At 42.8% G+C, this 27,300-nt stretch overlaps 1 protein-coding gene across 7 annotated transcripts in view; it reads left to right on the top strand.

Moving 5' to 3' along the window:
• The first annotated feature begins 1,073 nt into the window (after positions 1 to 1,073).
• Positions 1,074 to 27,300, top strand: part of NSD1 (nuclear receptor binding SET domain protein 1) — a 163,097-nt gene continuing 136,870 nt past the window's right edge. The window contains exons 1-3 of one of the 7 annotated variants that reach the window (XM_044777611.2): positions 1,074 to 1,422; positions 3,329 to 3,442; positions 4,183 to 4,269. In XM_044777611.2, the coding sequence (XP_044633546.2) occupies positions 3,413 to 3,442; positions 4,183 to 4,269 (117 nt within the window). In that variant the 5' untranslated portion in view covers positions 1,074 to 1,422; positions 3,329 to 3,412. Of the gene's footprint in view, positions 1,423 to 1,884; positions 2,216 to 2,246; positions 2,302 to 2,472; positions 2,495 to 3,328; positions 4,270 to 27,300 lie in introns of those variants that run through there. The other 6 variants (XM_014834782.3, XM_070517030.1, XM_044777612.2 and 3 more) reach the window with 6 other exon arrangements.

Raw genomic sequence — 27,300 nt, 5'->3', positions numbered from 1 at the left:
ACTAAGCCCTGGGAGGAATGATAGTCACGTGGCTCTCGAGGGCGGTGCCCTCAGCTTTGCGATGGAGTTAACTCTAATCACAGAAGGCTTTCTGGAGGAGGCGAAATTTTTATGGCGGTCGATTGTGGTTTTCTTGGAATAGTGAGGGTGCACTTAGCACTCTAGGGACCAGCTAGTTCCCGAGGTGAGCTTTTTGCCAGGGAGCAAGCCCAGGGGGCGACGGGGTCGGGCCGGGTTGGGGGAAGGGCCTGGGGGGCTGGAGTCGCGGGGTCAGGCTGGGCTCGGCTTCCCAGACCTGCCCTTGCGCTGTCTTTGATGACCGGACGCGCCGCCGCCGGCGCTGCGGGGCCCTGAGCGCTGGGTGCAGGCCTCGAGGTCCCAGGCGCCCGAGAGCAGAGCGCCCCAGGCCCGGGATGAGGCCAGCAGGCTTGGCCGCGCCAGCCGGCGGTCCGCCCTCCCAGCGCTGTTCCGCCGGGGTCCCGATGCCCGGACCGCAGGGGCGAGGCGCGCGCTCCCCGGGGAGCAGGGCTGCGGAGCAGGCGGCCTGCGCCGGGCGGCGGTGGCACGAGAGGGCCATCTGCCTGGGTGCCGAGAACTGCAGCGTCTGCGGTGCGAGGCGCGGCCCCTCCGGGCCCCCTGTCCGTCCCCTGCCCCGCGCGCACGCACCTCCCGAAGCCCGCCCGCGCCCGCGGCCCGAGTCGCCGTGCCAGGCCCAGACCCAGCCTAGGCGCTGGAGGCGGTGCAGGGATTAGTGGACCCCTCCCCCAGCGCTCCCCTCGCCCCGCCCGAGGCTGCGAGGACCCCTGGGCCCGGGGGTGGGGAGGGAGCTTCGTCCCGGCGGTGCCCGGGCTGGGGACTCGGCCTCCCTGGGCGGGGGCCGCCGGCGGCAGGCCGAGGTGCGGGCGCGCTGTCAGGCGGCTGCCCGGCTCGGGTGCGGGGGGTGGGCTCAGCGCGGGGGTCGCGGGCCTTATCCCCCGCCCAGGCCACGGCCGGGCCGGCCGTGCCCGCGCGGGTAACCCGACCCGACCCGGCTCCCTGGAGCCGCTCACCCCGCACGGCCGGGCAGGGGGAGGGAGAGGGATGGGGGGAGGGGGAAGGGAAAGGGTGGTGGGTGAGGGGCCGTGGGGACCGCAGGGCCGAGTCCCCGGCCTGCCTGCGCTGCTCTAGGGCGGCTGCCCGCGGGGCCCGGGACGAGCCAGCCCCCTGCCTCGCGGGCGTCGGGCCTGCGGCAGGAGGGAGCCCTGGGCTGCACAGGCTTGGCTCGGCGAGGCAGACCCGAGCTGCTGCCTCCATTTTGTTTCCTGCTCAGCTTGGTCTGTGGTGGTGGTGGTGTGGGTTTGGGGTGCGGCCGGGCAGGGGGTTCACCTGCGGCCGTGCCTGCTCGGGGCCTGAGGCCTCGAAGACCCCAGCCCAAGCCCCCAGGTGAGCCCCGCGGTAGGAGGGGGACTGCCTTCGCCTCGGGCCGAGCCGAGCGGGCTGAGGGCAGGTGCCCAGTGGATGAGGAGCCTGGGCTGTAACCTAAGATGGAGGCCGGGACTGACGCGGGCCCGAGCGGGGCTGGCGGGGCGGTCGGACAGGCCTCAGCCGGGCCAGGTGCCGCCGGGGTTGGGGCTCGAGACGGGTAGGGTGCTGGAACCGTGTGCAGCCCGGGGCCGGCGCAGCGCCCCGAGGTAGGCGAGGGGATCGGAGTGCCACCCACGACGCCCGCAGGCCCGGACACTCCGGGGAGGCGCGCGAGGCCCCTGGGGAGCCCGCCTCAGGCCCCGCCCGGGCAGCCGGGCGGCCCGTAGGCCCGGGCAGCGGTCGGGCGCGCAGGGGGAGGGGAGGGGGCGGCAGCGCCGGCGCCGCTGATTGGGCGGCGCGCTCGCGAGCCCGACTTCACCCGCCCTGAACCCCGAAGAGTGAGGCGAGGGAGCGCGCGCGCCGTGGGGGAAGGGGTGCGCGCGCACTCTGGGCCCCAGCCGCACGCGGGCCGGCGCGAAGCGCTCGGTCGCACGCGCCGCCGCGGGGGCGCGCGCGGTGGGGGTGTGAGGAGGAGGCGGCGGCGGAATAGGCCGGGGCAGGTCGCGCTTGCTGCCTTCTCCCCTGAAGAGAGACGCGGGGGGAGGGGGGTGCGGCGAGCGGCTCCGCTCTCTCCCCACCGCTCCGCTCGCGCCCCAGTGTAATGAGGGTCACCCCCTCCCCCCAGCCGGCCCGGGAGGGGGCGCGGGGCACGGTAACTAGTGCGCTGGGGTGGGCGGCGGGCAGGCGCGAGGAGGAGGGAGGAGGCGACCGGGCGGGGAAGATGGTGGTGGCCGTGAGGTGAGGGGCGCGGGGGAGGGCCGGGCGCGGCGCGGGGTTGGTGGCCGGCGGCGTTGCAGCCGCGGGCCCCCTCCCCCTCCATCACTCCCAGCCGGGCTCAGGCCTAGCCGGCCGGGCCGCCGCGAACTTCCTCCCGGCGCGGCCCGTGCCCCGCCGGCCTCCCGCGCGCACCTCGGCCTCCGCCTCCCCTCAGGTAGCCGGCTGGGGGCGCGGGGCCGGCTGCCCTCCCGCAGCAAACTTTGCTTGCTGCTGAATATTGATGAGTGAGATCGGCTCAGTCAGGAGGTGCCGCGGCTGCGGGAAGGAGCGCGGCCCGGGCAGGCGGCGGCGGCGTCGGCAGCAGCCATGTTTGTCAAGCTGTAGCAGCTGCCCTGACTCGGCCTCGCCGGCTGCCTCCGTTTCTCCCCCTGCCGCGTCCTGGCCTCTGGGCCCCGCAGCCGTGGACCGAGCAGGTCTGCAGTCAGGAAGGCGAGCTTCGGGGTGCAGCCACTTCGGCCTCCTCGCCTGCGGCCTGCGCACGGCCGCTGCAAAGGCTCCAGCGCCGGCTGGGCGCAGAGTGCAGCGCTATTGTGACCGCTGCGCCCGAGCGAGCCAGGAAGGAGGGGGGTAACCTTTTTGTGCAGCGTCCGGGAGCCCCCCTCGGACCCTGGACCTCCCGCCCTTGGGGAGATCCGGCCACTGGATCCCCAGCGGGGGAGGGGGAGGACGATTCCTGTTTGAGATTTGGGAATTTCTGCTGCCAAAGAGATTTTAATTTTAGTTCAGCCCAACTGTCCACCAGTCTGCAGTGCAGGAAAAAAGGACGGGCTGTTTCCATGTGGCAAGATCTGCCCAGCTCCGGGAAGACGGAGTTTGCGGAGGCTCACCGAAGCCATTTTTCCATCGTCAGCTGGGGAACTTTTTCCACCCATGGAAGTGCAGCAGAAAGGCATCGAGGCCACTAGGCCTTGAGAAGTGGCTGCCATTTTGAAGATAAGAGTCAAATGGCCTGTTAACTCAAATTAATCGCTGTGTTTCTGGATTCCAGGTTGATGCTGGCCCAGGATGGATCAGACCTGTGAACTACCTAGAAGAAATTGTTTGCTGCCCTTTTCCAACCCAGTGAATTTAGATGCCCCTGAAGACAAGGACAGCCCTTTCGGTAATGGTCAATCCAATTTTTCTGAGCCACTTAATGGGTGTACTATGCAGTTATCGACTGCCAGTGAAACATCCCAAAATGCTTATGGACAAGATTCTCCATCTTGTTACATTCCACTGCGGAGACTACAGGATTTGGCCTCCATGATCAATGTAGAGTATTTAAATGGGTCTACTGATGGATCAGAATCCTTTCAAGACCCTGAAAAAAGTGATTCAAGAGCTCAGTCGCCAATTGTTTGCACTTCCTTGAGTCCTGGTGGTCCAACAGCACTTGCTATGAAACAGGAACCCTCTTGTAATAACTCCCCTGAACTCCAGGTAAAAGTAACAAAGACTATCAAGAATGGCTTTCTGCACTTTGAAAATTTTACTTGTGTGGACGATGCAGATGTAGATTCTGAAATGGACCCAGAACAGCCAGTCACAGAGGATGAGAGTATAGAGGAGATCTTTGAGGAAACTCAGACCAATGCCACCTGCAATTATGAGCCTAAATCAGAGAATGGTGTAGACGTGGCCATGGGAAATGAACAAGACAGCACACCAGAGAGTAGACACGGTGCAGTCAAACCGCCATTCTTGCCATTAGCTCCTCAAACTGAAACACAGAAAAATAAGCAAAGAAATGAAGTGGACGGCAGCAATGAAAAAGCAGCCCTTCTCCCAGCCCCCTTTTCACTAGGAGATACAAACGTTACCGTAGAAGAGCAATTAAACTCAATAAATTTATCTTTTCAGGATGATCCAGACTCCAGTACCAGTACATTAGGAAACATGCTAGAATTACCTGGAACTTCATCATCTACTTCACAGGAATTGCCATTTGTAAGCAGTTTTTGGTACAACTTAAATATATACATAAATGTATATATACAGGCAACTTAAAGCAAAACTTTTAACTAATTGGTTTTTGGTTGCTTATCAGTTCACAGTTGAAAGCCTATTCCTATTGATAAGCCTTTGGAGAAATTTACTTTGATTTTTAAATTTATCTTTCTTGTATGAGTTTGATTCTTTTCAGGTTTTCCCAATTAACTCTCCATTAAGGACTGGCTAAGAGTTAAACTTTGAAGGACATTTGATTGAGTTCAGATCTAATTTTTCAAGATAGAGCTATACATTTGTTTAGCTTTTTTTTTAAGTGCACTTTGATTCTCTCACGATACCAGCAAGCCAGTTAATTACCTAGAGTCCTGTTTCCGCGTTAAGTCCTGGCTTATGTTTTTAGTTGATGGGGTGACTTGCTGCAGGTTGAAGTGCATTTTGGGCACAAATTGAAAGTAGCTAGGATGAGGAGGGCTTCTTGGGACGTCAGTCAAAATTTAAATTAGGCTGATTTTTCTGAACTGCCTGTTGTGAACGTACCGCATCTTATGCTTTAGATAACTGCCATCATCAGAGAAGGCTCTTGAACTTTTTCTAGTTTTTAATTTTGACGTGTTTGTGTGGTATGCGTATGGAAATGGAAAAAAGTGTGAGTTGTTATTCAGGAGTGCTGTGTGCCATTGTTAGAGGGTGGTAAATGATGAAGTTCTTTATTTGATCTTAGGCAGAATTGACTGCCTCTAGTTAGTTGACTTCTCTTAGCCTCAGTTTCATCACCTTCAAAATCTGAAACAACTTGATTGTTAAAAGGTTCCTTTCAGCTTTAAATATTTGATTCTGATATTGTTTCCGCCCAGACACATTATCATGGTCTCCTGTAATGTCGCTAAAGAGGATTTTTCCCCTCAACAAGTGCCTCTGAAATACTATGTAAAGATTTAATCAGAAAAAATTTTATGTATGTGGTGATCATTTTGAGTGCATTAAACATTCGCTTTACCATTTAGTCCTGGTAGTCTTCAAAGTTACAGAGTGAGAATGTGGGTGTGTCGCTTTTGTTTCTGTTGATTCATATCTTAAATATCCTTTAGTACGCCTTGGTTTCTTAGCCTGGCAGTTGCAGATTTAAAAAATTTGTTTTGGTGCTTATCTTGAGTCTGTATTGTCCTAGATATTTTTTGGGGTGGATACGCTGTGTTGGGCATCTATTAGCAGCTGAGACAAATCTTTTTTTCTTGGGTTCAAATTGAAATTCATTTTACATATATATGGTTTTGCCTTTTATTTACATATAAACCTAGATCTGATGGTGGTGATAAATGTTTCTCTAGAAGCATGCAAATGGAAATATAAACCTGTCTAGTTCTCATCAACGGATGTCAATGGAGTATTGGTTCTGTTAAAAACAGTTGAAAATATTGGAGCCTATAGACAGTATGTTATGCATCTAAAATGGGAGTTAGCAAACTTGTATAAACATAGAAATTTTTTTTTCAGGTAGAAAATCTAAATTGCTCAAAGACTTTATGGGCTCGAAGAAGCAAGTGTCTTTGATATATCCTTTTAGGCCTTTGGTTCAAGGTTGTGGTTAAAATCTATTGCTTTGATTTTCACCTTTGATATTTTTTGACTGAGGATTTTAAAAAAGTGAAGTCAATCTCAGAATGCAAATTTAGCTGAACAATATAGCTCGGGAAAGGTGTAATTAAACATAATTCTATATAGCCACACACTATTGACATATTCAGACTATTGACAGTTGATTCACTGATGCAGCAGGTATAGAGCACTTACTCTCTATTAGATCCTATGCCCAGGGCTGGAAATTTTAGAAAATCCTTGGCAAATGCTGTTTGTCTTATTCTGTCTGTCAAATCGCGATAGAATAAGATTCTCTTGGCGAGAGTCACAGTAGTTATTAGGGTTGTGAACTCCCTAGACACATAATTCAAGATCATATTGTCTGTTGTTGGTGTATCTAGCTGTATAAGCAGACTATTTGCCTCCTGTCGTGAATGAGCAGCCTCTTCAGTTCACCCTTGTGTTCTTCAGTTGTTTTCTCTGCACACAGTGATGTGAAGTGATTGTCATTATAGTTAGTAATCCTGACCTCGTGCTTTTATATTTAATTCTGTTGGTACTTTCTAATTCCTGACAGTGTACGTAGATAGTGCTTTGTACATGGTATGTGCTTGATGAAATCTTGAAGGAAGGTTGGTTCCCAGAGCTCCAAGTTTAACTGTGAGGCCATAACATACAGTTTAGTAAGTGCTTTGGTATGTATGGTCTCGTTGGGTCTTCATAGCTTTGTTGTAAAAAGAGATGTCATAGAAGACGTAGGTCAACTGTCAAGGCACTTGAGATTTTTGGAGACATTTCTGAAACCCTTGAAATCATAGAATTATCTGAGTACTCTTGATTTTCTTCAGTAACTTCTGAAGGTCTCTGACACTCTTGCCTGGGCCTGAAGTAACTCCTGGTTTCTTACTAGGCTGATTTGCAGCAGTTGTTTGTTTTCTACTCTTCCTAACTTAGATATTTTATGGAGAATTTATACAGTATTCGTGAATTTGGGGATCCACAAAGTTCTTAGGATGTAGCCAGCTGCAGGATGGTCTGATGTACATATTATACTGGTGATCCTCTTTATCAGAAGAAGATGACCACTAAAAATGAATCCACTTAAAATGTGGACTAAAATTTCATAAGTAAATAGGGAGCAAAAGGCTTATTTAGGATTTTATATTGAAAGGTAAAATTAAGCATTATGAAAATAAGTTTTTTAAACCTTTATCAAAATTTTGGTTGTGATGGCAACTATTTGTTACAATAAGGCAAGAATCAAATAGATTTTTAAAAATTTTGCATGCTAAAATTGTGCAATAGGGAGATGACGTACTTTATTTTGCTTCACTTTCTCATCATGTCAAAAGGTGGATAAATTTTTGTAAAAATGTTTAAGGTCTTAATTAGTTTTAGTAAGGTTCTCTTTAAAAATGTCACTTATAGAAAATTTCAAGCATATACCAAAGAGGAGAGAATAGTAGAAATCCCCATGTACTCCTTACCTAGCTTCAAGAATTACTGATATTTTGCCAATCTTGTTTTATCTGTCCTCTCTCCATTATGTCATTCACTAACATTTCTTAATCCTTTGCTGTTCATCATATCACACTTTGAAGCTCCTGTCCTGTTCCTGTTATTCTTGTCCATTGTCACTTGTTTACTGGTTGAGCTAGATCATCTTTTTCTTGCCGGTAATTAGAGTGGTACTTCTTTATTATTTACATTGACTTAAAGAAACACGGGGGGACAGCCCCATGGCCGAGTGGTTAACTTCACGCACTCCGCTTTGGCGGCCCAGGGTTTTGCCGCTTTGTATCTTGGGCGCGGACATGGCGCCACTCATCAGGCCATGCTGAGGCGGCATCCTACGTGTCACGACTAGAAGGACCCACAACTGGGGGGATTTGGGGAGAAAAAGCAATAATAATAAAAAACAGTATCTTTTTGCCAGATTTGTTTGCAGTTTTACCTTGTAATTGTAATACTAGTTAGTGCTTCATTAGCTGGAGCTAGGCACTATATTGTCTGTGGGATGGATGTTTGAATAGAGACTACTTTTTACATTTAAAAATAGGTGTTTTGGCATTATAACAGTATATGTCCCCTACCCCTGTACAATCTTGAGGATTCAGAAAATACTCACAAACAACCCCCTTGTATTAAGTTCTGTGCTGTGGATGTTTAACTGGTTAAGGAGTTGAGTGGAGAGATGAATGAAACCGTCAAGGCTTCAAGGAAGAAGTAGGACTTGAATTGGCCTTGGCTGAGTTGGGTTTGGTTTGGTTAGGTTTAGAAGACTACTTTGGATGTGGAGAATTAATTGAACATAGTATTTTCAGAAGGTGCTTGTGGGGGATTGGTTGGGTAGGATGGGTGTAGTCAGGTAATAGGGCCTAGAAATCCAGACTGGCATTTGGTATTGATGTGATAGGAATTGGGAACCAGCGAGGAATTTTACCTGAGAAGTGATAGGAAATCTGTGTTTGGAAAAGTTTGGTTGAGGGAGAGTAGAGGCGATGTTAGGAAGTAGGAGTCTGTTGCAGTAGTAATTAAAACTTAGACTTGAGCAGAGTCACTAGTAGAAAGAATGGGGGTAAATCCAAAAGATTTCGGAGGAGAGAAATTGACAGCCCTTTTGGAGTTGCCTGGATTTGAGGGATGAAGGCGAGAGATGAGTGCAGATGATGTCCAAGACTTGTTATGTTGGTGCTTGAGACAGGAATGATTCTTTAGGGGTTCTCTCCTCATCATCCTAGCAATTCTCTACTCTCTCTTTTCCTCTTTGAGAAGAAAATTGATCCTATCTCCACACCTTTTAGGTTCAGCAGAACCTAAATCTATCCAATTCCCTCCTTGCTGGAAGACCTTGTTTTATTCATTACTCTTTCTTCTTTCCCTCTGGGGTCTTTATTCTCTACCTCTCCACTGCATCACTTTTTCTGCCTGAAAACAGGATGACATCTTCCTATCCTAAAGGAATCTTCCTCTATCCTGTAACCCCTCCAGTTATCTTTTCCCTTTACTGGTGAATTTCTTGAAAGAGTTGTCTACTCTGTTTGTCGCTCCTTAAAGTTCTGTGGATTGGCTTCTGTATTCACCATTGCGCAGAAACTATTCTTTCGTAAGTCACAAATGACACCTCCATACTTATCCTACTAGATTTGCAGCATTTTGATCATCACTCTTTTTTTTTTTTCTTTAAGATTTCTTTTTTCTCCCCAAAGCCCCCTGGTACATAGTTGTATGTTTTTAGTTGTGAGTCCTTCTAGTTGTGGCATGTGGGATGCCGCCTCAGCATGGCTCGACAAGCAGTGCCATGTCTGCTCTGCGCTCAGGATCCAAACCAGAGAAACCCTGGGCTGCCGAAGCGGAGCGCGCAAACTTAACCGTTCCGCCACGAGGCCAGCCCCTGATCACCACTCTTTTAAACAGTCCTTTTTTCCCAGCTTGCTCTTTTCCTCATTCCTTCATTCTCTATAGCCTTACCACTTTCATTGACTCACTTTAGTGCTACTCTGCTGTGTGAAAACTGTCTTGACCTGAGTTCTGAGCTTCAGACTAAGAAATTTAATCACCAACCAAGCTTCTCTTCTATCTGCATCGTATTCACTTTTTTTTTAAGATTTTATTTTTTTCCTTTTTCTCCCCAAGGCCCCCCAGTACATAGTTGTATATTCTTCGTTGTGAGTCCTTCTAGTTGTGGCATATGAGACACTGCCTCAGCGTGGTTTGATGAGCAGTGCCATGTCCGCGCCCAGGATTTGAACCAACGGAACAGTGGGCCGCCTGCAGCAGAACGTGTGAACTTAACCACTCGGCCATGGGGCCAGCCCCCATATTCACTTTTTTAAAAAAAAGATTGGCAGCTGAGCTAACATCTGTTGCCAGTTTTTTTTTTTCTTCTCCTCCCCGAAGCCCCCCAGTACATAGTTGTATATTCTAGTTGTAGGGCCTTCTGCCTCTGCTATGTGGGATGCTGCCTTAGCATGGCCTGATGAGTGGTACTAGGTCCGCTCCCTGGATCCGAACTGGTGAAACCCTGGGCCGCCGAAGTGGAGCACACGAACTTAAACCACTCAGCCACAGGCCGGCCTCTCATATTCACTTTGGAACCTGTCTCTTTTATTGCCAAACATGAGTTTTCTTCTATGTTAATGATGGCATGTTCATCTCAAGGCTGGAAACCTTGGAGTCACTTACTCATTTATATGAGCAAAACATATCTGAGTGCCTCCTCTGTGTCAGACATTGCTAGTATTAAAAAAGGAAAGACATAGTCTATGTTTTTAAGGGACTTTACTGTGTGGGGGAGACAAGTGTAAACAATGACCGTGTAGAATACTAAGTGGTCTGGTACAGATGTAGTGCTATGGGAGCATGGAAGAAGGCGTGCTTGGACTGATCAAGAAGAACTTCACAGAGGGCTTATATATAATTTGAGCAGAGACATGCCAGTAAATAAGAAGGAATAGCATATGCAAGTGGCAAGAAATTCTTTGATAGGAATCTGGGAGGAATGGGGTTGTCAGGAAATAAAGGATAAAGTTGGGCCTTATATGCCATCCTGTAGAGTTGAATTTTATCCTATTTCTAAATTATACAAATTTCTCCAGTCTTTTTCATTTCTTCATTCCTATTTTACTAGGAGATGTTTATCACTGGTCTTCATAAAGTTTTTTTCTCCAGTCTGTCTTACACAAAATTACCTCTGACCTCCAAAATGAGAACTGCTAGGTCTATGGTTAAAGCTTTACCTTCCGTGCCTCCATCCTCTCCCCATTTGCCTGACAAATAAAGCCCAAATTCAGTGTCCTCTTTGATAGGACCCCTTCCTGACCTTTCAAATCTCATGCTATACCTAGGGCACCCTGGGTTCAGCCAAACAGAACTGTTAGTGGTGCCTTGCTCCATACTCCTGGCTCATGCCTTTATCTCCCTGGTCTGATTCATCTTTGCATCTTAACAGTGTGTAGCGTGGTACTTTCTTTGTAGTAGACGCTTATATTTTTATTTGAGTGAAAGAATGAATGGTGCTGTTACAAAGATACAAGTTGGGGAGAGGAGTACATTTTTAGTAGGGAGGTGATGAATGAGCTTTCAACCTCAATGTATCAAATTTCAAAACTTAAGAGGTTTTTTTTGATTTCATCTCCTCATGTACTCAATTTCTCAGGCCTTCAAATTTGAGCTCCCTAATATCTCAAGCTTTCTTTTTTCTCTCCATTCTCACTTTCAGTCTCTCACTCTCTCTCTCTCTCTGTTTTTTTTTTGCTGAGGAAGATTAGTCCTGAGCTAACATTTGTGCCAGTCTTCCTCTATTTTATATATGAGTTGCTGCGACATCATGGCCACTGATGAGTGGTGTATGTCTGCACCTGGGAACTAAACTTGGGCTGCTGGAGTAGAGTGCACCAAACTTAACCACTACGCCACAGGGCTGGCCCCTCACTCTCGATCTCTTAATTAAGGATGTTAAATCATAATGGTTTTAAGTTGGACAGATTTCTTGTGTATGTACTGTGCTGTTTATTTGGAGAAGTCTCTTTAATTTCTGAGGCCCAGTTCCTCATCTCTAAATTGGGGCTAATATCTTCCTTGCAGGGTTGTTTGATAGGATGCAACCAGATAGTTTATAAGAAGCAGCCAGCACAGTGCTAGTTCTGAAGTAGGTGCTCAGTAAGCGATACCTGTTATTATAGTATGCCAAGAGCCAGACGCACCTTTGAAAGAGTTGTGAATTTTGAGAAGGATGTTTGCATTTTTGCTTTTTTCTCTGTTCTTCCAAACTCTTTTTGCTTAATTGGTAAGATAAGGACGTTAACTATTTCTATTTTTGTTTAATAATCAGGAGAATTTGATCCATTTTTTTGTTTGGTGATCGGGAGAATTTAACTTGTGCAGTAGAATCAGTATCTTTCTGTATCCCAACTGTCAAGTGGTATAACTTTATTACATTGTTGCTTTTTTGCTGGTTGTCCTTTGTCATGGCTATAAATGTTTCATTTCCACCCCTTGATTTTCAGAGGAGCCTATTGAAAGGAGACCACACCTCTTTTCTTGTGGTGGGTTTGATTTTTATTGAATAGTTGTTTCTGAAACTTTTTTAATGATCTCAAATGTAGCCTTTTGAAGAAATTGCAGTGACTCTTTATAGATAGAAAAGTAATAAATATTCACGGTAAGAAAAAAAAGTCATTTAAAAATGGAACGTAAAAATCTCTTGACTTCTGTCTTCTTCATATAGTCCCGCATTTTCACTCTTAATATTCTTTTTTTTTTTAAAGATTTTATTTTTTTCCTTTTTCTCCCCAAAGCCCCCTGGTGCATAGTTGTATATTCTTCGTTGTGAGTCCTTCTAGTTGTTGGCATGTGGGACGCTGCCTCAGCATGGTTTGATGAGCAGTACCATGTCCTCGCCCAGGATTCGAACCAACGAAACACTGGGCCGCCTGCAGCGGAGCGCGCGAACTTAGCCACTCAGCCACAGGGCCAGCCCCTCACTCTTAATATTCTATTGAAATTTTCTTAATAATCGATTACAATATTCTAATATTCCATTCGAATTTCCTTTTTTTAATCTTTTGGTAACACAGGTGGCCTGATATATGTACTATTGAATACCTTGGTTAATATTTAAGGGCATGTTTTCATATGAGCATGTAGATAGATCTCTGTTCTTTTTTTTCTTTTTAAAGATTTTATTTTTCCTTTTTCTCCCCAAAGCCCCCCAGTACATAGTTGTGCATTTTTAGTTGTGAGTCCTTCTAGTTGTGGCATGTGGGATGCCTCCTCAGTGTGGCCTGATGAGCAGTGCCATGTCTGTGCCCAGGATTTGAACTCGCAAAACCCTGGGCCCCGAAGCAGAGTGCGCGAACTTAACCACTTGGCCATGGGGCCGGCCCCTCTGTTCTTTTTTTTTCCCCTCTCTTCTTCTCCCCGAAGCTCCCCAGTACATACTTGTATATTCTAGTTGTAGGTCCTTCTGGCTCTGCTATGTGGGATGCTGCCTCAGCATAGCTTGATCAGCAGTGCTAGGTCCATGCTTAGGATCCAAACCGGCAAAACCCTGGGCCTCTGAAGTGGAGTGTGTGAACTTAACCTCTCAGCCACGGGGCTGGCTCTTCTTTTATTCATTACCGAAATTTTTATTGAGATAAATATAGATTGACATGCAGTTGTAAGAAATAATGCAGAGAGATCCTTATGCAGTTTGTCTGATTTTGCAGTGATAACGTTTTGCAAACACATCTAATACCACAGCCAGGATGTTGACGTTGATATAATCCATCAAGCTTATTCAGGTGTCCCCAGTTGTTGTTTTTTGTATTTGTTTTTTTAAAGAAAATTCTGTGTTTCTATAAGGACATTTTCCAGGCATCCCCAGTTTTACTTGTACTTGTTTGTGTGTGTATATTAAGTTCCCTACCTTTTTATCACCTGTGTAGGTTTCTACATGTACCACCACAGTCAAGATACTGAACAGTTTCAACACCACCAGGTCTCTCCTGTGGCCCTTTTATACCACACCCATCTCCTTCCTGGCAGCTCCTCCTCCAACCTTTGCCAACCACTAATCTGTCCTTTGTTTTTAAAATTTTGTCATTTCAAAAATGTCTGTAAATGGAATCATACAGTATGTAGCCTTTTGGGGTTGGACTTTTTTTCACTTAGTATAATTCCCTGGAGATTTATCTAAGTTATTGAATATATCAGTATTTTATTCCTTTTTATTACTAAGTAGTATTCCATGGTATGTATACACCACAGTTTGTTTAACCATTCACCTGTTGAAAGATATCTGGGCTTATTCTAGCTTTTGCTTGTTAGAAGTAAAAGTGCTGTGAACATTTGTGTACAGGTTTTGTATGAACATACGTTTTCAAATCGCTGGGACAAATGCCCAAGAGTACAATTGCTGAATCATATGGTAATGGCATATTTACTTTTATAAGAAACTGCCAAGCTGATTTCCAGAGTGACTGAACTATTTACATTCTTACCAGTACTGTACGAGTGATCTAGTTTCTTTGCATCCCTGCCATCATTGGGTGGTGCCACTATTTTTATTTAGCCATTTTGATAGTTATATAATGATATCTCATTATGGTTTTAATTTGCATTTCCCTGATAGCTAATGATGTTGAACATCTTTTCATGTGCTTATTTGCCATCTGTACCTCCTCTTTGGTGAAATGTATTCATGTTTTTTGCTCATTTTCTGATTGGATTGTTTGTTTTTATTGTTGAGTTTTTTACATATTTTAGACAATCTACATTTTTTATAATGGCTATATACAAACCATAATTTTTAAATATTGCTTCCACCTTCAGATAATTTATTAGAGAACTAATAAAATCATACATGCTTGCAGTTTCCCTTTATAAATTGGAAGAGATTTTAGTTCTGTTGCTGTTATTAGGTAAAATTACTTTATTAAGGCTTCTGAAGTTCTTTTTATATCTCCAACGACCTTATATAAAATACCATAATACTCTGTTAAAGATTACTGGAAGGATAAAATCCACTTTGGAGGGTGAACAATTATATTTCTACATAAGATTAAATTAAAAATAATTACTGGTTATATGATATCCCCTTATATACCAGGAAGAGTCTGAAGGTAGTCCTCCTTTGTAAATTATGAGCGTATATTCCCCTTGTCATCTCTGATTTCTCTTGATGCTGTAATTGGAGCTGTTGGAGATCCCTGGTGAAAGCAGGGAATATGCAAGTTATATCTGAATCCAGTAAAAAATAACAGACATGAATGCCATGCTGTCATTGGAATTTTACATCCACAGGCATTTCTTTAACTTTGCAGGTTCGATTGACAATGTATTGAATGTGTTTTTTTAATTAGTGTGTCAAGAAACAGCACTTACACCATGCTGTGATCTGTAAAGAATTACAGAGCAGTTGTTGAGAGGTAATACACTTAAAGTGCTTTTTTAACGTAGTAGAGCTTTGGTGCAGAAGTATTACAGTGCAGGTAGTTAAGCCACTGAAGTTAGTTCTTTGGTGGAGTAGATATTAGAGTTGTAAGTAAAGTCTTGATTGGTCTTATTAATTTCATAGTAATGTCTGTGGAATTTTCCTAAGGATAAACTGCTAATAGTGGAAATATCAGGGCAGTAGGTTAAATTTTTTCTCTCTCTTGACATACCTTCTTCTGTATGGCTTTCCAAAAGGATTGTACCATTTTCACAGTTCTAAATAGCGTGTGAGTCTAGCATTTGCCTCACTTTGATAGCAAAGCCAACTTTGATAGCATTGCTGTTCTAAGTTTTTTCTTAATTAAATGGGTGCATAATACTACGACAAGACTGATTTAATTAATACAACTTTATTGTTGAAAATGATTTCTATTTGTTTGCTGTTTGTATTTTTCCTATGACCTTTGTGTTTTTATCCTTTTGGATTTTATCTTTTTGGATTTTAGTGTTTTATAGCTGTTACACTTTTATCTTACTGGATATAAATATTTCTTCTCAATCTGTTTTTCATTTTAGTTAATGATTTTCTGCAGTTTTCCACCCAGAGTTTCAATTTTTATACAGCCAGATCTGTGTTTTACAGATTTCTTTTATCGATTTAAAGCTTATTGTGTTTTTGTATATTTAATAAACCAACTTTACAGACTTGTAAAAATTTGAAGAAATTATGTCTGCTACAGTCCTGTTGATTTACTATCCAGCACTTTGCTGATGATAATTTTTATAGGTTTTTAATACCCTTTTTGAAAACAAATTCTTAAGAGTTGTGGAAGGAATGTTTCCGGCTGTATTAGTTATCTGTTCTGCCTAACAAATTATCCTCAAAGCAGCCTAAAACAATAAACATTTATCTCACATAGGGTTAGAGTCAGGGAGTGGCTTAGCTGGGTGGTTCTGGCTCAGAGTCTCTCGTGATATTGCAAGCAAGATGTCAGCTGGGGCTCTAGTCATCTGAAGGCTGTAAGATCCCTGTTCAGGATGGCTCACTCACGGCTGCTGGCTGTGTGTAGGAGGCCTCATTCGTTGCCACATGAGCCTTTCCATAGGGTTGCTCACACTATGTAGCTGTCTTCCCCCTGAATGAGTGATTCAAGAGAGAAGGAGAAACCAAGCAGGAAGATCCAAGGGCATACAATGCGGGAGGGGAATACACAAGGGCATGAACAGCGTGAGGTGGGGATCACTGGGGGCCATCTCTGGGGCTGGTTACCACACCCACCCAACAAGATATGAATAGTTTTAATTAAAGGAGAAAGCCTAAGTGTACAAAATAGATAGTGATTAACCACTTTTTACTTTTAAGCTGAGCTAATGGACCTTGTTTTTTCAAATTGAATTTTTGAATAGGTACATGATATATAGAAAGGTAAGTAGTGAAGGACCCTTACACCTTCAATTCCTGTGGCCCCTCCCACCTTTTTTTATGACAAAGGTAGCATATTGTGCACACTTAATCTTGCTTTTCATGTAATATGTTGTCGAAATCTTTCCATTTTAAAACAGTTTTCTCATTCTTTTTTATACCTGTGTAGTATTCTATTGTATGAATGTATGGACATTTTCAATTCAAATACCTCTTTTGCTGAAAGTGAACATCCATACACATAAGCAATTTTGAATGTATGCAAATACATCTGTAGGATAAATCTCTAGAACTGGAATTGTGGGTCAACATTAAATACATTTATAATTTTGAAAGATATTGCCAAATTCCCCATTAAAAGAGTATATATATTTACACTCCCAACCAGCGATATAGGACTGTGCCTGTTTCAGTGGGGATTCTTTATTCAGCTTTTTAAAAATTAAAAAAAAGGCAATTTTTTTATTTTAAAAATCTTTTTGAGGAAGATTAGCCCTGAGCTAACCTCTGCCACCAATCCTCCTCTTTTTTTGCTGAGGAAGACTGGCCCTGAGCTAACATCTGTGCCCATCTTCCTCCACTTTATATGTGGGATGCCTGTCACAGCATGGCTTGCCAAGCAGTGCGTAGGTCTGCACCCAGGATCTGAACCGGTGAACCTTGGGCCGTGGAAGCGGAATGTGCAAACTTAACTGCTGTGCCACTGGGCTGGCCTCATCTTCAGTTTTTTTATATGTGGGTCGCTGCCACAGCATGGCTGATGAGTGGTGTAGATCTGTGCCTGGGATCTGAACCTGCGAACCTGGACCACCAAAGTGGAGGGTGCTGAACTTAACCACTACCCCTCAAGGCTGGCCCCTAGTTTTTACTTATTTATTATTTTATTTTATTTTTTTGTGTGAGGAAGATTGGCCCTGGGCTAACTTCTGTTGCCAGTCTTCCTCTTTTTTTTGCTCGAGGAAGATTGTGGCTCAGCTAACATTCATGTCAGTCTGCCACCACAGCATGGCTTGTTGAGCAGTGCTAGTTCCATGTCTGAGATCCAAACCTGAGAACCTGGGCCACCGCAGCAGAGTGCACGAACTTAACCACTACGCCACCAGGCTGGCCCCATAGTTTTTAATTTTAATTGTGATAAAATAGACATAACATAAAATTTACCATCCTAACCATTTTTAAGTGTGCATTTCAGTAGTGTTAAGTAACAGATTTCTCCGGCTATCTGAAAGTAGAACATTCCTGTGAAACCTTTTTTAAGCTGAAATGGTGTAAAGCAAAGAAGCAATTACCATTTAATTTATGTGGGAACGTTTTTTGTGGTCTTGGACCCAAAGAATAACCTACCAAATCATACCAAATAACACATAAAACCTAAAATAACACTAACATAGTAAAAGCAGGAGTGATATGATAAATAGACAGCCTATATAAAGTAGAAATAATGTATAGTAGTCTCCCCCTTATCTGCGGAGGGATACGTTCTAAGACCTTGAAACCAAGGATAGTCCAGCACCTTATATGTGCTATGTTTTTTCCTATATGTACATATCTGTGATAGAGTTTAATTTATAAATTAGGCACTCTAAGAGATTAATAACAATAACTAATAATAAAATAGAACAATTACAACAATATCCTGTAATAAAAGTTACCGTAAATCTTAGTCACCCCAGTGTAGGAGTTTTTTTCTTTCCTTATTAAGTCAAGAACTTTCACCTTTTTACTTGAAGCACTTGCTGGCTTCTCTTTGGTATATCCAAATTGCCAGTGTTACTGCTCTTGTGCTTTGGGGCCATTATTAAGTAAAATAAGGGTTACTTGAACACAAGCACTGTGTTACCATGACGTTGAGAGGGCTACGAAGTGACTAACGCGTGAGTAGCACATACATCGTGGATAAGCTGGACCAAAGGATGATTCACGTCCCAGGCAGGACAGAGAGGGATGGCGGGAGATTTCATCATACTGTTCTGAGTGGCATGTAATTTAAACTTATGAATTGTCTATTTCTGGAATTTTCCACTCAATATTTCAAGTTGACCAAGGATAACTGAAACTGCGGAAGGTGAAATGGTGTATGGGGGGACCACTATATGTATGGTACAGTTTCACTTAGTGGAATTGGGAGGATAGGGAGCACACTGGAAGTCTGAGAGGTGCTGATGGTGACGATGGTGTGTTAGGCTGAGTCATCGGAGGTTGGGGTGGTGGGAGGTCCAGGAGACTGGCATGTAGGAGTGAGGAAGAGGGTCCTGTGTTAACATCTCATCCTCGCCTGAATGCATCAGGACTAGCAGGTCAGCCTGCCTCGATGTTGAACATCAAGATTTCTGGTCTGCTGTGGCCGATGTGGGAGGCATGAAATGTGATAGTATGCTTGACTGCTTAGCCTATCTATAGCAGCTCTCTGCAAAACAGATGCCAAATGCTATTTTCAAGTTTCGCCTTTTCTTGTAAAAGTGAAAAATCTTTAGATTTCTTGGTTAGTGAAAACAAGTACTGATGTAGGTCTTTCATAAAAGCAACGTGGCGTAAAACAAACTTTCGGAGAACAGGGGAAACCTCTATTGACATTTTTGTGCAACCATTCTCCAGAACTCTTTCCATCTTGGAAAACTGAAATTCTGTACCCATTAACTTCCTGCTTCCCCCACCTCCCGGCCCCTGGCAATCACCATTCTGTTTTCTGTCTCTGAATTTGCCTGCTCTAGATATCTCATGTAAGTGGAATCATACAATATTTATCTTTTTGTGACTGGCATATTTTACTTAGTATAATGTCCTCAAAGTTCACTCATGTTGTAGCATGTGTCAGAGTTTTCTTCCTTTTTAAAGATATTCTGTTGTATGTATATACCACATTTTCTTTATCCATTTATCAGTTAGTGGACACCTTTTGGCTGTTGTTAATAATGCTGGTATGAACATGGGTGTACAAATAGCTCTTTGAGATTCAAGAGGGATTCTTTTTTTTTCTTTTGAGGAAGGTTAGCCCTGGACTAACATCTGCTGCCAGTCCTCCTATTTTTGCTGAGGAAGATTGGCCCTGAGCTAACATTCGTGCGCATCTTCCTCCACTTTATATGTGGGATGCCTGCCACAGCATGGCTTGCCAAGCGGTGCCATGTCTGTGCCCGGCATCTGAACCGGCGAACCCCAGGCCGCTGAGAAGCGGAACGTGCTTGTTTAACTGCTGCGCCACCGGGCCAGCCCTGACTTATTTTCTTAACATAATACCCTCAAGGTCCATCCATGTTGTTGTGAATGGGACAATTTTGTCTTTTTTTATGGCTGAGTAGTATTCCAGTGTGTGTGTGTGTGTGTGTCTATGTGTCTATCTATCTATCTATCTGTCTGTCTATCTTTATCCGTTACTAGTCACTGGGTGCTTGGGTTGCTTCCACATTTTGACTACTGTGAATAATGCTACGATGAACGTAGGGGTGTGTAAGTCTCTTTGAATTGTTGATTTCAAGTTTTTTGGATAAATACCCAGTAGTAGGATAGATGGGTTTATGGTATTTCTATTTTTAATTTTTTGAGAAATCTCCATACTGTTTTCCATAGTGGCTGCAGCAGTTGGCATTCCCGCCAGCAGTGTATGAGGGTTGCCTTTTCTCCACATCCTCTCCAACATTTGTTATTTTTTTGTCTTGGTGATTATAGCCATTCTAACGGGTATAAGGTGATATATTAGTGTAGTTTTGATTTGCATTTCCCTGATGATGAGTGATGTTGAACATGTTTTCATGTGCCTGTTGGCCATCTGTGGATCTTCTTTGGAAAAATGTCTCTTCATATCCTCTGCCCATTTGTTGATTGGGTTGTTTTTGTTGCTGTTGTTGTTGAGTTTTGTGAGTTCTTTATATATTTTGGGGATTATCCACTTGTCAGATATATGATTTGCAGATATTTTCTCCCAGCTAGTGGGTTGTCTTTTCATTTTGATCCTGGTTTCCTTTGCCTTGCAGAAGCTCTTTAGTCTGATGAAGTCCCACTTGTTTACTTTTTCTTTTGTTTCCCTTTTCTGAGTAGATATGATATTCAAAAAGATCCTTCTAAGACCCATGTCAAAAAGTACTGCCTATGTTTTCTTCTAGAAGTTTTATGGTTTCAGGTCTTCCCTTCAAGTCTGATCTATTTTGAGTTAATTTTAGTGTATGGCAAAAGATAATGGTCTATTCTCATTCTTCTGTATGTTGCTGTCCAGTTGTCCCAACATCATTTATTGAAGACTTTTCCCTTCTCCATTATTTGTTCTTAGCTCCTTTGTCAAAGATTAGCTGTCCATAGATGTGTGGTTTTATTTCTGGGCTTTCAGTTCTTTTCCATTGATCTGTGTGTCTGTTTTAGTACCAGTACCATGCTGTTTTGATTACTGTAGCTTTGTAGTGTGGTGTTTTTCTTCTTTTGGTCAGGAAAAAAAATTGGCCTTGAGCTAACACCTGTGCCAGTCTTCCTCTTTTTGCTTGAGGAAGATTGTCACTGAGCTAACATCTGTGCCAGTCTTCTGCTCCTTTATGTGGGATGCTGCCACAGCATGGCTTGATGAACAGTGGTAGGTCTGCTCCCGGGAGCCAAACCTGAGAACCCCTGACCAATGAAGTGGACCGTGGCATGAACTTAACCACTATGCCACTGGGCTGGCCCCTTGTCGTATATTTTGAAGTCAGGGAGTGTGATGCCTCCAGATTTGTTCATTTTTCTCAGGGCGGCTTTAGTTGTTTGGGATCTTTTGTTGCCCCATAGGAAGTTTAGAATTCTTTGTTCTATTTCTGTGAAGAATGTCATTGGGATTGCGTTGAATCTGTAGATTACTTTAGGTAGTATAGACAGTTTAACTATATTTATTTTCCCATCCATGTGCATGGAAAATCTTTCCATTTCTTTATGTTGTCATCGATTTCTTTCAGTAATATCTTACAGTTTTCCTTGTATAGGTCTTTCACCTCCTTGGTTAAATTTATTCCTAGATATTTTATTCTTTTTGTTGCGATTGTAAATAGTACTGTGTTGTTGAGTTCTCTTTCTATTAGTTCATTATTAGAGTATAGAAATGCCACTGATTTTTTAAGTTGATTTTGTATCCTGCAACTTTGTTGTAGTTGTTGATTATTTCTAATAGTTTTCTAATGGATTCTTTAGGGTTTTCTATATATAAAAGCATGTCTTCTACAAACAGCGAGAGTTTCACTTCTTCATTGCCCATTTGAATTCCTTTCGTTTCTTTTCCTTGCCTAATTGTTCTGGCCAAAACCTCCAGTACAACGCTGAATAGGAGTGGTGAGGGTGGGCACCCTTGTTTTGTTCCTGTTCTCAGAGGGATGGCTTTCAGTTTATCTCCATTGAGTTTGATGTTGGCTGTGGGTTTGTCATATATGGCCGTTATTATGTTCAGGTTCTTTCCTTCTATGCCCATTTTATTGAGAGTTTTTATCATAAACGGATGTTAGATCTTGTCAAATGCTTTCTCTGCGTCCATTGAGATTATCATGTGGTTTTTATTTCTCATTTTGTTAATATGGTGTATCACATTGATTGATTTGTGGCTGTTGAACCATCACTGCATCCCTGGCATAACTCCCACTTGATCTTGGTGTATGATCCTTTGAATGTATTGCTGTATTTGGTTTGCCGGTATTTTGTTGAGGATTTTTGCATCTATTTTCCTCAGTGATATTGGCCTATAATTTTCTTTCTTTGTGTTGTCCTTGTCTGGCTTTGGTATCAAGGTGATGTTGGCCTTGTAAAATGTGTTAAGAAGTGTTCCGTCTTCTGCTTTTTGTAATAGTTTGAGAAGGATAGGTATTAAATCTTCTTTGAACGTTTGGTAGAATTCTCCAGGGAAGCCATCTGGTCCTGGACTTTTATTTGTTTTATTTAATTTTATTTATTTCTTAAAGATTGGCACCTGGGCTAACATCTGTTGCCAGTCTTTTTTCTTTTCTTTTTCTCCCTAAAGTCCCCCGGTACATAGTTGTGTATTGTAGTTGTAGGTCCTTCTGGTTGTGCTATGTGGGATGCTGCCTCAGCATGGCCTGATGAGTGGTGCCATGTCCCCACGCAGGATCCATACCAGCGAAAGCCTGGGCTGCTGAAGTAGAATGCATGAATTTACCCACTTGGCCACATGGCTGGCCTCTGGACTTTTATTTTTTGGGAGGTTTTTTACCGTTTCAATCTCTTTACTTGTGATTGGTCTATTCAGATTCTCCATTTCTTCTTGATTCAATTTTGGGAGGTTATATGAGTCTAAGAATTTACCCATTTTTTCTAGATTGTCCAGTTTGTTGGCCTTTCTTATTATTCTCTTATAATCCTTTGTATTTCTATGGTATCTGTTGTAATATCTCCACTTTCATTTCTAATTTTATTTATGTGAGTCTTCTCTCTTTTTTCTTGGTGAGTCTGGCTAATGGTTTGCCAGTTTTATCTTCTCAAAGAACCAGCTCTTAGTTCCATTGATCCTTTCAACTGTTTTTTTCACTTGAATTTCATTTATTTCTGCTCTAATTTTTATTATTTTGCTCCTTCTGCTGACATTGGGCTTTGTCATTCTTTTTCTAATTCTATTAGGTGTAGTTTAAGATTGCTTATTTGAGATTTTTTTCTTCTTTGTTAAGGTGGGCTTGCCTTGCTCTTAATTTCCTTCTTTGGACCACTTTTGCTACCTCCCATATGAGTTGGTATGGTGTATTTTCATTCTTATTTGTTTCCAGATTTTTTTTTTTCTTTTAGGGAAATACTTTTTTTAAAACATTTTATTTTTTATTGAGTTAATAATAGATTACAATCTTATGAAATTTCAGTTGTACATTATTGTCTGTCAGTTGTGTTGTAGGTGCACCCCTTCACCCTTTGTGCCCACCCTCCCACCCCACCTTTCCCCTGGTAGCCACTAATCTGTTCTCTTTGTCTACATTTTTAAATTCCTCATATGAGTGGAGTCATACAGAGGTTGTCCTTCTCTATCTGGCTTATTTCACTTAACATAATTCCCTCAAGGTCCATCCATGTTGTTGCCAATGGGACAATTTTGTTCTTTTTTATGGCTGAGTGGTATTCCATTGTGTGTGTGTGTGTGTGTGTGTGTGTGTGTGTATACACCACATCTTCTTTATCTAGTCATCTGTTGATGGACCCTTAGGTTGCTTCCATGTCTTGGCTATTGTAAATAATGCTGCAATGAACGTTGGGGTGCATGGGACTTATGGAATTGCTGATTTCAAGCTCTTTGGATAGATACCCAGTAGTGGGATAGCTGGATCCTATGGTAGTTCTATTTTTAATTTTTGAGGAACCTCCATGCTGTTTTCCATAGTGGCTGCACCAGTTTGCATTCCCATCAGCAGTGTATTAGTGTTCCTTTTTCTCCACAACCTCTCCAACATTTGTTACTGTTAGTTTTAGTTATTTTTGTCATTCTAATGGGTGTAAGGTGATATCTTAGTGTAGTTTTGATTTGCATTTCCCTGATGCACAGCGATGATGAACATCTTTTCATGTGCCTATTGGCCATCCATATATCTTCTTTGGAGAAATGTCTGTTTATGTCTCCTGCCCATGTTTTGATCGGGTTGTTTGATTTTTTGTTGTTGAGTTGTGTGAGTTCTTTATATATTATAGATATTAAGCCTTTGTCAGATGTATGACTTGCAAATATTTTTTCCCAGTTAGTAGGTTGTTTTTTTGTTTCAATCCTGTTTTCCTTTGCCTTGAAGAAGCTCTTTAGTCTGATGAAGTCCCATTTGTTTATTCTTTCTCTTGTTTCCCTTCTCTGAGAAGACATGGTATCCGAAAAGATCCTTTTAATACTGATGTCAAAGAGTGTACTGCCTACATTTTCTTCGAGAAGCCTTATGGTTTCAGGTCTCAGCTTTAGGTCTTTGATCGATTTTGAGTTTATTTTGGTGAATGGTGAAAAAGAACAGTCAATTTTCATTCTCTTACATGTGGCTTTCCAGTTTTCCCAGCACCATTTGTTGAAAAGACTTTCTCTTCTCCATTGTATGCCCTCAGCTCCATTGTGGAAGATTAGCTGTCCATAGATGTGTGGTTTTATTTCTGGGCTTTCAATTCTGTTCCAATGATCTGTGCATCTGTTTTTGTATCAGTACCATGCTGTTTTGATTACTGTAGCTTTGTAGTATGCCTTGAAGTCAGGGATTGTGATGCCTGCAGCTTTGTTCTTTTTTCTCAGGATTGCTTTAGCAATTCGGGGTCTTTTGTTGCCCCATATGAATTTTAGGATTCTTTGTTCTATTTCTGTAAAGAATGTCATTGGGATTCTGATTGGGATGGCATTGAATCTGTAGATTGCTTTAGGTAGAATGGACATTTTAACTATGTTTATTCTTCCAATCCATGTACATGGAATGTCTTTCCATCTCTATGTTGTCATCCATCTCATTCAGAAAAGCCTTGTAGTTTTCTTTGTATAGGTCTTTCACTTCCTTAGTTAAATTCACCCCGAAGTATTTTATTCTTTTTGTTGTGATTGTGAATGGTATTGTGTTCTTGAGTTCTTTTTCTGTTAGTTCATTATTAGAGTATAGAAATGCTACTGATTTATGTAAATTGATTTTAGACCCTGCAACTTTGCTGTAGTTGTTGATTACTTCTAAAAGTTTTCCAATGGATTCTTTGGGGTTTTCTATATCGAAGATCATGTTGTCTGCAAACAGCGAGAGTTCACTTCTTCCCTCCCTATTTGGATTCCTTTTATTCCTTTTTCTTGCCTAATTGCTCTGACCCAAACCTCCAGTACTATGTTAAATAAGAGTGGTGCTAGAGGGCGTCCTTGTCTCATTCCTGTTTTCAGGGGGATGGCACTCAGTGTTTGCCCAATGAGTATTATGTTGGCAATGGCTTTGTCACATGTGGCCTTTATTATTAGGTTGAGGTAGTTCCCCTCTATCCCCATTTTGTTCACAGTTTTTATCATAAATGGCTGTTGGATCTTGTCAAATGCCTTCTCTGCACCTATTGAGATGATCTTGTGGTTTTTATTCCTCAGTTTGTTGATGTGGTGTATCCTGTTGATTGATTTGCGGATGTTGAAGCATCCCTGTGTCCCTGGTATGAATCCCACTTGATCATGATGTATGATCCCTTTGATGAATTGCTGAATTCAGGTTGCCAAAATTTTGTTGAGAATTTTTGCATCTATGTTCATGAGCGATATTTGCCTGTAGTCCTCCTTTTTGTGCTGTCCTTGTCAGTCTTTGGTATCAGTGTGATATTGGCCTCGTAGAATGTGTTAGGAAGTGTTCCATCCTCCCTAATTTTTTGGAATAGCTTGAAAAGGATAGGTATTAAATCCTCTCTGAAAGTTTGGTAGAATTCCACAGGAAAGGCATCTGGTCCTGGGGTTTTAATCTTTGGGATGCTTTTGATGGCTGTTTCAGTCTCTTTTCTTGTGATTGGTGTGTTCAAATTGTCTGCTGCTTCTTGACTAAGCTTTGGGAGATTGTAGGAGTCCAAGAATTTATCCATTTCCTGTAGGTTATCCATTTTGTTGGCATATAGCTTTTCATAGTATTCTCTTATAATCTGTTGTATTTCTGTGGAGTCTATTGTTATTTCTCCTCTTTCATTTCTGATTTTATTTGAGCTTTCTCCCTTTTTTTCTTTGTAAGTCTGGCTAGGAGTTTGTCAGTTTTATTTGTGTTCTCAAAGAACCAGCTCTTTGTTTCATTGATCCTTTCTACTGCCTTTTTTGTTTGAATAGCATTTATTTCTGCTCTGATTTTTATTATTCTCTCCTTCTGCTGACTTTGGGCTTTGTTTGTTCTTCTTTCTCTAATTCAGTTAGGTGTAGTTTAAGATTGCTTATTGGGGATTTTTCTTGTTTGTTAAGATGTGCCTGTATTGTGATGAATTTTGCTGTATCCCATATGTGTTGGTATGGCATGTTATCCTTTTTGTTTGTCTCCAGGTATTTTTTTATTTTTTGTTTAATTTCTCCAATGATCCATTGCTTGTTCAATAGCATATTGTTTAGTCTCACATCTTTGTGCCTTTCTCAGATTTTTCTTGTAATTAATTTCTAGATTTATAGCATTATGATCAGAGAAGATGCTTGTTATTATTTCAATTTTTGTAAATTTGTAGAGGCTTGCCTTGTTTCCCAACATATGGTGTGTCCTTCAGAATGTTCCATGCGCGCTTGAGAAGAACGTGTATTCTGCTGTTTTTGGATGGAATGTTCTATATATGTCTATTAAGTCCAACTGTTTTAGCTTTTCGTTTAGCTCCACTGTTTCTTTGTTGATTTTCTATCTGGATGATGTGTCCATTGATGTGAGTGGGGTGTTTCGGTCCCATACTATTATTGTGTTATTTTTGATACCTTCTTTTAGGTTTGTTAATAGTTGCTTTATGAACTTTGGTGCTCCTGTGTTGGGTGCAGAGATATTTATAAGCATTATTTCTTGTTATGAAGTGTCCCTTGGTCATTATATATTGGCCCTCTCTTCACCTGCTTTATCTTGCAGTCTGTTTTGTCTGATATAAGTATTGCGACACCTGCTTTCTTTTGTTTGCTGTTGGCTTGGAGTATTGTCTTCCACCTCTTCACTCTGAGCCTGTACTTGTCCTTGGAGGTGAGGAGTGTTTCCTGGAGGCAACAAATTGTTGGATCTTGTTCTTTAATGCATTTTGCCACTCTGTGTCTTTTTATTGGAGAGTTCAGTCCGTTTACATTGAGAGTGAATATTGATGCATGAGAGCTTAATGCTGTCATTCTGTTGCTCATTTTCCGGTTTTGCTGCATTTCCTTTGTTTCTCATCATGTGTGTTTTAGCCTGCCCCTTGACTTCTGCAATTTCTTATGCTGGGTTTCTTAGATTTTTCCTTATTTATGTTTTGTGTCTCTGTTCTGTTTTTTAGTTTAGTGGCTGCCCTGAAGTTTGTGTTCAGAATCTCGTGCATAACATAGTCCATTTTCTGGTGGCCTCTTACTTCCTTAGCCTGGACTGATTCAGTCCCTTTCCTCCTCCCCTCACAAATTATTATTTTCGTCTCCTATTCCAACTTGTGTTGTGAGTCTGTGGTTAGAGTGATAAGATTGTCTTTGCTTTGGTGATTTCCTTCCCTTTATCCTAATG

This window comes from Equus asinus, chromosome 9 (genome assembly GCF_041296235.1).
Source record: "Equus asinus isolate D_3611 breed Donkey chromosome 9, EquAss-T2T_v2, whole genome shotgun sequence".
NCBI classification, from domain to species: domain Eukaryota; kingdom Metazoa; phylum Chordata; class Mammalia; order Perissodactyla; family Equidae; genus Equus; species Equus asinus.
This window is presented reverse-complemented; position numbering and strand designations above follow the sequence as displayed.